This window comes from Herpailurus yagouaroundi, unplaced genomic scaffold (genome assembly GCF_014898765.1).
Source record: "Herpailurus yagouaroundi ecotype Mexico unplaced genomic scaffold, PumYag 67793, whole genome shotgun sequence".
Classification (NCBI taxonomy): Eukaryota; Metazoa; Chordata; class Mammalia; order Carnivora; family Felidae; genus Herpailurus; species Herpailurus yagouaroundi.
In genome coordinates, this window is record NW_024420586.1 from 21120187 (window position 1) to 21134200 (window position 14014).

Genomic DNA, 14014 nt, shown 5'->3' on the forward strand with positions numbered 1-14014 from the left:
TTAAAAAGTAACTGTAAGAAGCACCCAAGATCTGAAAAGGTTTTCAGATATATCATTTAATATTTCATTGGATCCTGGGGATTTTCATTGAAATCCTGTGTAAGCCTAAAATGACTGATTCTGACATACACGTAAAATTTAACCAGAATCATTTCTAGCAAGCCCCATGACGTAACAGTGTTAAATCAAGCAAAATTAGGACTATATCCCATAAAGTTCATTAGTTCCAATTTCTTAAGTAGTGCACAGCTTCCCCCGAAATGCATGTTGTAATCTTTGCTTCCCAGAATGATCTCGAATAATTTCATCCGAGAAAAAATTTCATTGTCCTGTAGCTCATTTGGATTTTTGAACAATTAGTAATATCAGCGTTACAGATAAATTATAACTGAGTTTTACTGAGTGATTGAATTTGAAGGCTTTGCTAGGCCAGTTTCTCAGAAGCCAACTTGGAGATGGAGATTTGGGTAGAGGGGATCCGTTGGGGTGTGCGCTCAGGGTTATTGCCCGTGGGGAAGGGAAGGAGTCACGACAGGGCAGGGGGAGAGGTTGGGCACCAGTGTTGTCCCACTGGAGGTCTCGGCCAGCCCTTAAGGAGGTCTAGAGCTGGGATGGCCCTTCAGAGGTGTCGTGCACTGAGGTGCGGGGCTTTGATACCCTCACCGCACCCCAGAGCTAGTCATTCTGGGGAGTGGCAGGACCTCAAGCCAGGCAGTTCTCTGCTGCTGCTGCTGAATGCAGTGGCTGGGGAAGTGTTCACCCATGAGCTGAGGGTAACGAGTGCTTGATCCCGAAGAGGGATCTGGGTGGCTCACCATGGCATCCACTACAGCTATTTACTTCTAGATGTTTTTCCAGCTTTTAAAAAAGAATTTTTTTTTTAATTTAATTTATTGTCAAGTTAGCTAACATACAGTGTATACAGCGTGCTCTGGGCTTCGGGAGTAGATTCCCGTGATTCATCACTTACATATAACACCCAGGGCTCATCCCAACAAGTGCCCTCCTCAGTGCCCATCACCCATTTTCCCCACCCCCTTCCAAGCCCCTTTCAACCCTCAGTTTGTTCTCTGTGTTTAAGAGTCTCTTGTGGTTTGCCTCTCTCTATGTTTGAAACTAATTTTTTTCCCTTCCCTTCCCCCACGGTCTTCTGTTAAGTTTCTCAAATTCCACATATGAGTGAAAACATATGGTCTCGGTCTTTGACTGACTTATTTCACTCAGCATAACACCCTCCAGTTCCAGCCATGTTGTTGCAAACGGCCAGATTTCATTCTTTCTCATTGCCAAGTAGTATTCCATTGTACATATAAACCACATCTTCTTTATCCATTCGTCAGTTGATGGACATTTGGGCTCTTTAAAATTTTTTAAGTGTATTTATTTATTTTGAGAGAGATGGAGAGCGTGCGAACAGGGGAGGGGCAGAGAGAGAGGGAGTATCTCCAGCAGGCTTCGCGCTGGCTGTGAGCGCACAGCCTGGCACGGGGCTGCAGCTCACAAACTGTGAGATCATGACCTGAGCCAAAATCAAGAGTTGGACGCTCAACTGACTGAGCCACCCAGGCATCCCATGTTTTTCCAGCTTTTATCAAGTGTTTGGCAGAGGGTAACAGTCATTCCCAGGATATCATTTAATGCAACATGAATTCAACTAACATTTGCTATCCCAGCTATATGCCAAGGACTGTGCTGAACTTTGGGGGTAAAATATTGAGTAGGAGGTAACCAGTTCTTTAGGAGCCCACAGCCTAGAGGGGTTTTGGACATAGACAGGAGATAGTATGGCATTTGCTGTCGTAGGGGGAAATAATGGGAGTGTGTGGGAGAGTTAATCAATGTTGAGTATGTGGAGGCAAGAATACCTTAAAAAAAAAAAAAAAGGCAACTCTCCTGTCACCTAATCGTTCACATGTAACCTCTCTCTCCAGCTTCATACTTGCCCGAAAAGCAGACCGACTTGCCAAGCTCCATAAAGAAATCAGGTAAGAATCGACATTGCAAACCTACACGAAAGGTTAGCTTCATATTGTGCTTGTTGCACTAACAACAGTCTGACGGCATCATGAAAAACACCACAGTCCACGAGTATTCTCAAAAACGCAACAAATCAACCTTGTGGCAAACTTTTGGTTATAGCCCCGTGGACTCAGTGCTTGCCCACATGCGTATATTAATTTAGTTTTACATATTTGGGTTTATTTTGCAGCGGTGGACAAGTAGGGTTTCTCTGCAGGAGAGATGGAGGAAATATTATAGGAAACACTAGCTGTGCAAAAAGCTTGAGGCTGAGTCCTGCTCACCTTGTGAGACCATTAGCCCTTTGACATGGTTCTCAGATTAGCCCTTTGACGTGGTTCTCGGACGGGCGTATCCTTTTTCTGGAAGGCAAATGCATAGGTGTGTTTCAGCGTGTTGCAACTTGTGTGCATGTGTCCCCCTTTGTTTATCTAGCATGCAGCTCTGATGTTCCCTTTGATAGCTTCCTACTATAACAAACACAGTCATTTTAGGACAGTGGCTTTTTTTTCTTTCTTTCTCCCTTTCTCTTTCTGCCATGTTGTATTCGCTTTATTTTGCCTTGGAATCCTTTCCTTCATTCAAATAAAATCTTACCAGGAACTCTTCCCTGGAAATAGTCATTTGGCTATTGGGGGTTTGCCTCGGGGAATTTCTGGGCTTCCCTTCTCGAGGGTAGCCCTAAATCCTTTGTTAGGGGACCAGTTTGCACACGCGTACACTTCTCTCTGCGTTTAATTGAAACAAATTAAGCAGCAAATGCACAAGCCGCCTTTGCTTTGAGAGTTACTTCGATGACTTTGGGATTCAGGCTGCAGAGGTTCCCACATTTGCACACGAATGTGTTTATTTGAATTACCACGAGCTCTGATTTCGGGAAGGAAACCATTGTCCACCTACTCAGTCAAAAGAGGAAGAATTTGGGGTCCAGTGACGGGGAATAGTTTGTCCAAGTCTCCACAGCTAGCTTGCGACAAAGTTAGAAATAGCATCTAACGCATGCGTTTTTTTCATTACGCCACACTAAGCTTGACATTTTCTTTTGGATTTCCTGCTTTCCCTCCTTATTAATAGTAAAATAAATACCAGCCTGGATGTAGACATTTGGTTATGATTCCATATGGTGTCTGAGCTTCTCAAAAGTTTTTATGAGGCACACAACCCTTAGAACTCTGAATATGTCATTGACTGGAGCAAGTTTCCCAGACCTGACTGCCTCAAAATCTACCAGGAAAATATATTTGGAAAATATATATTTTTGAGGCTGGTAGATTACGATTTTTGGTAGCTTAGCGGTGGGGCCTGAGTATTTTGTATTTTTTAACAAGCTTTTCTTTTAATTGCTTTTCTTTTTATTTTTTGAGAGACAGGGAGAGAGAGCATGAGAGGGGAGGGGCAGAAGGAGAAGGAGAGAGAGAATCTCAGGCAGGCTCCCCGCTCAGCATAGAGTCCAGCACAAAGCTCGATCCCATAACCCTGGGATCATGGGTGAGCTGAAATCAAGAGTTGGACGCTTAACTGTCTGAGCCACCCAGGCGCCCCTTTTAACAAGCTTTTTAAATAATTATGATGAGCAGCCAGATTTAGAAACCAGTGAGTAAATATAACTACAAGAGATTTGCACACTGACCTCTATTGGCCATCATTTAAATTATGTTCTGTTACTTTTAAAGTCCAACTAATCAGTGCATTGCTCTAACATTTTTGACTTATGTAACTTTTCCAAAATTTTTAAGTTAAAAAAAATTTTTTTAATCAGAAATTTCTTTAGAAGTATTTATTTATTGGGGTGCCCGGGTGGCTCAGTCAGTTGAGCATCCGACTTCAGCTCGGGTCATGATCTCACGGTTCGTGGATTCGAACCCTGCGTCAGGCTCTGTGCTGACAGCTCAGAGCCTGGAGCCTGCTTCGGATTCTGGGTCTCCCTCTCTCTCTGCCCCTTCCCTGCTCATACTCTGTGTCTCTCTCTCTCTCAAAAAATAAACAAACATTTACAAAAAAAATTTTTTAAGTATTTATTTATTTTGAGAGAGAAAGAGAGCAGGGGAGGGGCAGAAGGGGGAGGGAGAGGGAGAGAGAATTCTAAGCAGACTCCACACTCAGCACAGAACCCGACTTGGGGCTTATTCCCATGACTGTGACATCACGACCTGAGCTAAAATCAAGAGCGAGCTGCTCAACCAACTGAGCCCCCTAGGCGCCCCCCTAAAATTTTAAATTTAATGGGAGGAAGGGATAGGGAAGATAATTTCCTGATGTATTTGTGTGAACTTATCCTTGACTCATCTAATACTACAAAATACAGTAAATAATGACTTACGTTTCTATATAAGTGACTCATTGTCCATGAATGAAAAATTAACTGCAACGTAAGTTGACTGGAATTTAGGAGAAAGAGGGAGAGAGAGAATCCTGAGCCAGCTCCACACTGTCAGTGCATAGCCCGATGTGGGGCTTGATCCCACGAACCGTGCAATCAAGACCTGAGCCGAAATCAAGAGTCAGAAACTTAACTGACTGAGCCACCCAGGCGCCCCAAGATTTCACTCTGTTTTAATGAAGATTTTTATCACATGTCCCCAAAATAAGCTAAGCATCACTAAACGTTCAGAATAATGCTTGTCCATACTTCTGTTTTCTGGTTGACTCACAAATGTTGGCATTTCCTTTCCTAACACTCACATGAAGTAGGTGGGTAAGAATTAGTCATCTCCTTCCAGAGTAGGAAGGAGGGTACCGTACTAGGCCGAGGACGGATTTTGACTCAGTAAATTTTTATTGAGCAACTAGCTGCAGGCAGGATTGCTCAGGAGAGTAAGTGCCTTGGCCCTGCCATTAATTTGCTGAGTGATGTTGTACCCATCTGCTCACACTGAACCTCAGCCACCTCATCGTTACATGAGGGGCATAGATTAGACAGAGACAGGCAGGCAGGCAGACAGTAGTTCTGCCTTTCCGTTATGATTATTGATCTGTACTACGAACAGCTCTTTCAAGGAAACGAAACTTTTCCTGTTTGTGCTGGAACTTACATAGCCATGAATGTTCTAGGACATCACCTTAGTCATCACATTTGTCTTTCCCTTAAAACCTTCTATGGGGGCGCCTGGGTGGCTCAGTTGGTTAAGCATCCAACTTTGGCTCAGGTCATGATCTCGCAGTTCATGGGATTGAGCCCCGCGTGGGACTCCATGTTGACAGCTCAGACCCTGCTTGGAATTCTCTCTCTCCCCTCTGCCTCTGCTGCCTGAGGGCATGCTCTCTCTCTCAAAATAAACATTAAATAATGTTTTCTAATGTTATTGGCAACATAAAATTGTCACGGAAAAAAATTTTTTTTAAATATTTATTTATTTTTGAGAGAGAGAGAATGCAAGCAGGTGAGGGGCAGAGAGAGAGGGGGACTCAGAATTTGAAGCAGGCTCCAGGCTGCAAGCTGTCAGCACAGAGCCCGACACGGGGCTCGAACTCATGAACTGTGAGATCATGACCTGAGCCGAGGTCTGAGACTCACCCAACTGAGCCATACAAGCGCCCCTAAAATTTTCATTTTTAAAAAAACCTCTGTTTCTTTTATTACTAGTAAATATAACCTTCCCTTACCTCCTTTCCCCTCGTCTCTTTTTTGGCCATTTGTCTCTTCAGCTTTCAGGGCTCATCTTTCAGATTTGAGTTAAGCCCTTCGCCACGTTTTTTACCAAGCATTTTTTTCAGTTGCTCATTAGCGTATACCAAATATTTTGGAGCAATTTCAGTGTTTAAACTATGTAAAGACTAAGGAAGGTAAATACCAAAGCATATAACTGGATCAGTGTGAAGCTGTTCAAACAAATCCTGAAATTGAACCATTTCTTTCTAAAGGGGGGGATTTTAGTAAATTGGAACGTAAAAAAATGTTTTTGTAATGTTTATTTTTCAGAGAGGGAGGGAGGGAGGGAAGGAGGGGGGGAGGGGCAGAGAGAGAGGGAGACACAGAATCGGAAACAGGCTCCAGGCTCCGAGCCATCAGCCCAGAGCCCGACGCGGGGCTCGAACTCACGGACCGCGAGATCGTGACCTGGCTGAAGTCGGACGCTTAACCGACTGCGCCACCCAGGCGCCCCGAGAATTTGCATTTCACCAAGAGTCACTGTGAGTGTGAAAATATGTTTGAGGAAGTGCTTAGATCAGTTAAGCTACTGGTTTTTAAGACCTAATACAGGCCATGTTCTGTGGAGTCGTTCACCTAATGAATTATGAGGGTAGCCAGAGACCGAGGTAACGTCATGAGGCACAGCATGTCAGTTGCCCTTGGAAGTACTGTGTTCACAGACCATTCTGTCAAGTGACTGATTACTAGACTAGGACGACCTTAGGCCTCTCATGGTGTAGAATATTTTATGTTATATTTAAAAGATTAAGTGAGCTTTAGTTGTTCATAGGTCTTTAAAACATAAATAGAGGATAGTTAAAAGACACGGTCATATGTATTATAGACTTATAAAAGGGATTATTCTAGAAGTCTCCATAGTCCAGAAAAGTCACTTAACATCATTTCCTAAACTGCCTGCACTAAATCTAATCTTATTTTCCCCATTTGAATCCTGAATAGACATGATATGGGGTAGTAAAAGAGGTGAAAATGTAGAAGGAAAATTCTGTTGAGTCTTCAAATAAAATGACTATATTGAGGCGTAGAGGGGTAATTCGAGTGCAGAGATCCGTGGAACTGTTCCTTTTGTGTAGTTACCATCGATTTTATTTTTTCTTAATAAATCTGGTTCATTGGCAGCAGCCCTGGAACTCATTATGTTTACTCTATACTCCTCAGCTATTATTTCCTTCACATTTTTTTTAATTCTTTTTTATAGGAAGAAGAAAATCTGTGAGCTGTACGCCAAAGTGCTAGGATCCCAAGAAGCTTTACACGTAAGAAACCCTCAGCTCTAATCCCTAGAAGGTTCTGCTCTGTTTGCTCTAAGTGGTAAAGCAAAGCCGATTCCGGTTTCCCGACAGTCTTATGAAGAGAGTCTTATAAAGGGATATACACTTACTGGAGGATTAACTTCCATCACAAAAAAGCCAGTAACGGCTGCCGGCAGGTGCATGCAATTTCTTTTGCAGTAGTTCTTGGGCTGTTTCCGTGCTCACTGGAAAACTGGCAGCCAGTTGCAGTCAGAACCTGGAGCTGGGTGAGATCAGTTCCCAGGATGGAGGTCCTGCCCCCCCACCGGCCAGCTGAGTGCTGAATCTAGACTCTCTCAGGTCAAAGTCATCCTCATTGATTTTTCCATCTGGAGACTCCATTCACAGCTCACTTAGGGATTCTATCTGAGGATCCTATTAGATCGCTGGAGGCTTTTTCAGGGGATTATCTCTGAACTGTTCGATAATAAACTTGCGGACCGTGTCAGGGAAAAACTCAGACAACGTTCTCTCGTGTCTCTTGGAAACCAGTTTTCATCTTCAGTGGTCCCCATTTAGACAGGATTCCCATCATTTGCTTTTCCAGCTCGGAGAAATGGTTCCGAAGAAAGCCTTTCGTAGACATTGTGCTTATCTTCTGCCTTCTCCCTTCCACCCTTTTCTTTCAGCCCTGGTGGATGGCAAGTAAGGTCTGTTATTTAGAGAATCCAGAGATTTCCAGAACCCGACCCCTGATGGGGTTTCCTGCAGACTTATTCTAAAGACTTCAGAGTCTGCGTGGCGATGCCCTCTCTGCCAGATAATGGACTACTCTGTGGCTCCCCTCGCCAAGAGGTTGAGAAGACCAAAATATACATGTTCTGTCACTTGGTACCTCACAGAAGGCCATTTGCTTGGTACCGTCATGTTTCCCCTTAAACGAAATCGCGACACAGGGCCACCTGGTTTTAAACATAAACCTGTTGTTAAAGTAAGATACAGGAGAGACTTCGTTGTTGACAAGTTGCATTTCAGCTTTGTCTTCCCTTTGGAATTTTCTCCCCACTGAACTGCAGCCCGTGCACTACGAAGAGAAGAACTGGTGCGAGGAGCAATACTCTGGGGGCTGTTACACCGCCTACTTCCCCCCTGGGATCATGACTCAATATGGAAGGTACTACGTGGCCACTATACCGATTAATATAAGACATGCACACGGGGCTCCTGGGGGGCTCAGCCGGTTAAGCGTCGACTCTTGGTTTCAGCTCAGGTCTTGATCTTACGAACCGTGAGATCTGAGCTGAGCTCTTTGCTGACAGCGTGGAACCTGCTTGGGATTCTCTCTCTCTCTCTCTCTCTCTCTCTCTCTCTCTCTTCCTCCCTCTCTCTGTACCTCCCGTGCTTGCTTGCTCTCTCTCTCTCTCAAAATAAATTTAAAAAAAAGAAAGACACATCCCCCAAATATATATATGTAAAAGACGTACACCAAACTTAAACTCATAAGCAAAACTCGATGGAAAGTTAGAAATAGTAGTCAGCACTTTGATTTGGAATGCCCCGTTAGCTAGTGTGTATATTTCTGGACGTCTATAGGACAATAGGGATGTCGGTACATAGAACAATAGCTGTCAGAACATTGAATGAGAGCAGAGCACGGGTGAGGATTTCAGGTGTCAATGCTCCATGTGGGGACTCTTCGAGCCGCACTGTCCTCCAAGGGGCCTTCTTCTTTTTCTTTTCTTTTTTTCTTTACCTGTGTATTTATTTTTGAGAGAGAGACAGAGTGTGTGCGGGGGAGGGACAGAGAGAGAGGAAGACACAGAATCCGAAGCAGGCTCCGGGCTCTGAGCTGTCAGCACAGAGTCTGATGCGGGGGCTCGGACTCACAAACCGCGAGATCATGACCTGAGCCAAAGTCGGACGCTTAACCGGCTGAGCCACCCAGGCACCCCTCCAAGGGGCCTTCTTGAGCTCAGACGTTTAGTTTCACACGACTACCCTAGGCTTCTGGGTAGCCTTCTACGCAGAAGGACGTTAGCAAAACACGTCTTGCTGCAGCCATTCGTCTTGACGGGGAGGCGTCCCCACTGCACAGCGGGGGTGATCTCGCACAGCGTCAGGGGAGTCCACCTTAGCTTAGAAGCCCCCTGCCCCATAGGAGCCATTGTCTCTTGGAACAGCCTCATACACATAGTGTCCATCCAGGGTTCCTGCAAGAGATATGCCCTGCTACAAGAGGCCCCACACTCAGGGAAGCCCAAAGTGACAGCCTCCTACTGGGTATTTGCAATTCATGACAAGTCCTCCCGCCCCAGATGCTATCACCAGTGTGTGTAGGGGGTGGGGGGGAGGCATTTTTGCAGAAGCAGTGTCGCCTGGTAACGTCCCTGGCATTATACCTTCAGCGGGTTCCCAGAGGAACGGAGCTAGAAAGTTAACTCAAGGTCACATGTGTCCACAGAGAAACAAGGACTTGTTAACCCTTTCCTTACATGAGATGTTTCTTTGTCTTTTATTTATTTTTATTTATTTTATTTGATCTTTTTAAGTTTGTTTGAGAGAGAGAATGAGCAGGGGAGGGGCAGACAGAGAGGGGGACAGAGGATCTGAAGTGGGTTCCATGCTGACGGCCCCAAGCCAGGCGCCAGATAAATTCACAGAAGCTAACTGTACAAAGCTGGTTATTTTGAGACAGACATAGAATCCCTCGGGTCCCTCCTTTGCTAGAAATCCATTGATCTCCTTGTCTTCCCACTGGCCACTGCGGTTCCTCCTGACACCCTGGGAGTGCCTGCACGGCTGGGGTCTGCTGCTGGATGCCCTCTTGTGAAGAACGCACCCCTTTGGAAGAAACGGTGTAGGGACCAGAATGGACCACAAACAGGGAAACCCACAGCCAGGAAATCCGATTGCGGATTTCACGTGTCTTCTTGTGTTCTGATCCTGGTTGGCTAGGAAAAGGCCAACGTCCCCTTTAGCGACCGACGATCTGACGGCCTGATTCTCCCTGGCTTGAAAGTTCAGCCCCGGGGCGCCTGGGTGGCGCAGTCGGTTAAGCGTCCGACTTCAGCCAGGTCACGATCTCGCGGTCCGTGAGTTCGAGCCCCGCGTCGGGCTCCGAGCCATCAGCCCAGAGCCCGGAGCCTGTTTCCGATTCTGTGTCTCCCTCTCTCTCTGCCCCTCCCCCGTTCATGCTCTGTCTCTCTCTATCCCAAAAATAAATAAACGTTGGAAAAAAAAAAATTAAAAAAAAAAAAAAAAAAAAAGAAAGTTCAGCCCCTTGGGCGCAGGCCCAGACAATAGGGGTGTGGGGGGAGCCTTTCACCTTCGGTTGGGCCGCACGGGAGTCTTTGAACGGCTGGAGTTGCCCTGTCTTGGGTGGGATAAATAAATGAGGGCAGTGATGGGCTCATTTACCCTCAGTGCCTGCCCAAGTAACTGTGCGTGACCTCTCTGTTCCCTGGAAGGGTGATCCGCCAGCCGGTCGGCAGGATTTACTTTGCGGGCACTGAGACTGCCACACACTGGAGCGGTTACATGGAAGGGGCAGTAGAGGCTGGAGAGAGAGCTGCTAGAGAGGTAAGGGAGACAGCCGTGTCACTCGCCCTCCGGAGCGCGGTGGCGGTTTTGGCATCTGGCCTTTCTTTCTGGATCTTGACTCTGGTACGTTTGTGCATCCACTTCTCGGCCGCTCACGCCACTCATGGGGCTCATCTGTGGCTACCCCCAACCTTAAATCGGTCGGACCTACAGAATGTCACTTCATAATACCGTGGCCACTTTCTTGCAGATCTTGAATGCTCTCGGAAAGGTGGCAAAGAAGGACATCAAGGTTCAAGAACCTGAATCAAAGGTGAGTCTAGCAGCTTCACCTCCACTGACCAGTAATTGCGTAAAAAACTGTGCCGCTCTAGGACACACGCATGCATCGACTTGGCGGATACGTTCCGCCCGTCCTTGTCCATGCGAGCGAGAGCTGTCTGCTAATGATCTCTCCTCATTCGTGCAGGACGTTCCAGCTGTAGAGATCACCCGCACCTTTTGGGAGAGGAACCTTCCCTCAGTGTCAGGACTGCTGAAGATCATCGGATTTACCACCTCAGTAACTGCCGCGTGTATTGTGGTGTACAAATTCAGGCTCCTGTCCCGGTCATGAGGTTCTTCTGCCTGTGTCCTTCTGCTTCTCTTCCCCAGCAGCATCAAAAGCAAATTGTTGGCAAAGGCTGTGTCGTTGGACTGTTGTTAATATGCACCGGATTTAACCCCTCGGTGTAGTCTCATTCGGTGTCAGAGTAAAAACAACCCAAAAAACCACCTCGTAATTTCAATAAGATCAAACTTCATTGTATGATTTGCCTGTGTAGACTGATTTGTTCTGATTGGGAGAGTAAAGCCATGTGATCGATTTCTTAATTTCAAGACATCAAATTGAATTGCTGATCAGAAACCATTACCATGTCGGGTTTTTTCTCCTCGTTAATACAAAATGCTTGATGATTGCACAAATGAAGCATTTCACTTTCTCCCTGGAGCGGTTGCGTAGGCACAAGCCCAGCCTGTGACTGTCTTTTTCAGTCCTTAGGAAATGATGAAGCCCAGAGGCTCATAGCTTCCTGGGGGTGCGAGGCTCCCCCTTTGGATGAGGGGTAGTAAATGGAAGCCGTACAGATAGACCATTAGTGGGGGACATCTTGTGGGCAGTGCCTCAGGGATCTCCTGACCGCTTCTAATTCCTGTGAAGTTTCTAGACATCCGATCTAATGTTCAGTTGACTTGCTGTGACTTTTGTGTAGCTCCCCAGGGGATCACAGTAGACCTAGTGTCAGGACTGTCTCCCGCGAGGACAGTCCTTATGAGCTCTGCAAGAGACCAGCTGCATTCGGTATCTTCTCTTCCTCCTAGAAGATGGCTAAACATCACTTCACTCATCATTCGTGATAATATTCATGCCGATTTCAAGACAGTATTGTCCTTTTTGCAAGTAGACCCTGGCTGTCTGAAGACCCCTAGTGGCATATATTTTTTTTTTTCTTTTGTCCTAGGACCGTAGTAGAATTAGGCGGGTCTAGAATTAGACACAGTTACCTTTGAGTAAATACTGGCATGCTAATCTCTCTCAAGTAGGAACTGAAATACACCTGATAAATTTCCAATTGTTATTTGTTGAGACTACCAAATACAGAAAGGAAATTGGGACTTTCTAGCATACCCTCACTGGCTTTAGTTATTAAGTTCATGACAGACATGACATTGACTGATTTTAATACGAAGAGTGACTTCTCTGTTTTAGGAGTAATGTGGGCCCAGAATGGTGCCCACCTCTTTCTGGCCTTTCCCATTTTAAAACCTCAGTTGTTGTTTTGTTTTGTTTTGTTTTGTTTTCAAAGCCCCTTCCAGAGGGTTTCAGCCTTAAAACACTACTTTTTTAGATATAAGCATCCAGAAGAAAAATCAGCACCGATGTGATCAAATAAAGCAGTTGACAAGATTCAGTGAACTTGGGTACACAGGTGGATATGCACTTAACCCCCACGTCACTGATGAATGAGGCATTTTAGAGGAAGTTTCTAGATACTTGAAGTGTACTCTTTAAAGTACCAAAAAGTTTACATAAAATTTTTGATGGGCATACTTCCACACATTATTCAACAAACAAGATTCAAATTCATCTTTTTTTAATTAGGTCAATCGTTAAGTGCCTCAATTATTTTATACTTTCATAAGAGAGAATGAGACCATTGTGTTTACCCCTCTGCTGAATGTCACATGATTGGTTTATAGCTGCTAAGTCTACTACTGCTCCTTCTATCTTCTCCCATATTCAGGATTTTATTTCATACCCTTATTATCCTAATACCTCTTGACCTCATCTCCTATCTCCTATTGAATGGGAATTAAAGATTGCAGAGAAAAATCAACCCAAGTTTATTGCATAATTAACCTTATAAATTTGCAAGTCACTGGACCCTGATAAGGAGGGCTTAAGGTATTCCAGTTTTGCCTGTCCTAAGAGCAAAGAGCAGGATTTTTCTGCCACTCTTTACTTTGTAATTGAAAAGCGTTTTAGCTAACGTAGGAGTTTGGGTAATGCCTTGGACGTGCTCCAGTCCAGAAGGAGTTGCCGCATACTATATCAAACCGCTTAGAGAAATCACATCCCTGATCTATTTCAGTTGTTTCTGTTCACTTACTGATTAACGTGGTTCTGACACACCTTTTGGGAAATGCTGATTTAAACCTCTTAACTGGCAACAGTTTTAACTGGGAGGAGGTTGTTAGCATAGCTAAGTCTTTAATGTAGAAAGACTCCTGAGTCTGTGATGTACCCTCTTCTCAAACTTTTTAGAAAACCCATTTCTTTCTCCTGATGAGAACCAGCCCTGTTAAACTGCAGCTTGAGCTTAAAAATGAATGCTAGTCCAGGTGTACCTAGGTAGGAAATCAGAGCTGAGGACACCCGCCATTTTGTCCACTGCCAAGATCCCATAGGTAGGTCTTTCTTCCAACCCTGAGAAATGAAAGGCAGTTTAAGCAGCTCATAGGGCCTGGCGTTGGCTTCCCAGTTCTGAAGGCTGAGTAGGCCTCACTCCATAGTAAGGTCGAGAAGTAGACATAAAAAGCGAACCTTTTTGTCATGGATGTTGAAGAAGGACTTAAACCACACTGAAGGAAAACTACCGAAGGATTGTGAACTATGTTTACTTGGATTGTGAACTTGGTGCCTCGTGTTCTGTCTGAAATGTGCCCCAGTGCTACATGTGCGAGTACACGTATGTGTGTGTTTTGCCACTGAAATACGACTTTGCCTGTGTGGTACTGTTTTGTTTGTTAATAAAGTGCACTCCCATCCCTGATTCAGACCTGGCTCCTCTTTTCAGTCAGTGCTCCCCAGGTTAACTGGCTTCATAGAGCAGGAGGTCACCAGCAGGCCTCGTCCATGGATAATGGGCTCAAAAGGCCACTTTGTATGGACTCCCAAATTCTCAGACTTCCACGTGACTCTTCTGTCGTACCGAGGGTTCCGGGGAGCTGATTAAATGCTAGGACATTGTGTTCCTGACGGGGCCACAATCAGTGTAGAGTCTGATGGAAGCTTTCTCAGCTTAGGATA

General features: G+C 45.2%; 1 protein-coding gene across 2 annotated transcripts in view; it reads left to right on the forward strand.

Annotated features, from left to right (window-relative positions):
- The window catches only part of MAOA (monoamine oxidase A), a 71633-nt gene extending 57872 nt beyond the window's left edge, over positions 1-13761 (forward strand). For both annotated transcript variants that reach the window (XM_040468952.1, XM_040468953.1), the window contains exons 10-15: positions 1932-1985; positions 6870-6927; positions 7980-8077; positions 10371-10482; positions 10694-10756; positions 10913-13761. In XM_040468952.1, coding sequence (XP_040324886.1) covers positions 1932-1985; positions 6870-6927; positions 7980-8077; positions 10371-10482; positions 10694-10756; positions 10913-11059 — 532 coding nt within the window. In that variant the 3' untranslated portion in view covers positions 11060-13761. The remainder of the gene's footprint in view (positions 1-1931; positions 1986-6869; positions 6928-7979; positions 8078-10370; positions 10483-10693; positions 10757-10912) is intronic.
- Positions 13762-14014: the final 253 nt, after the last annotated feature.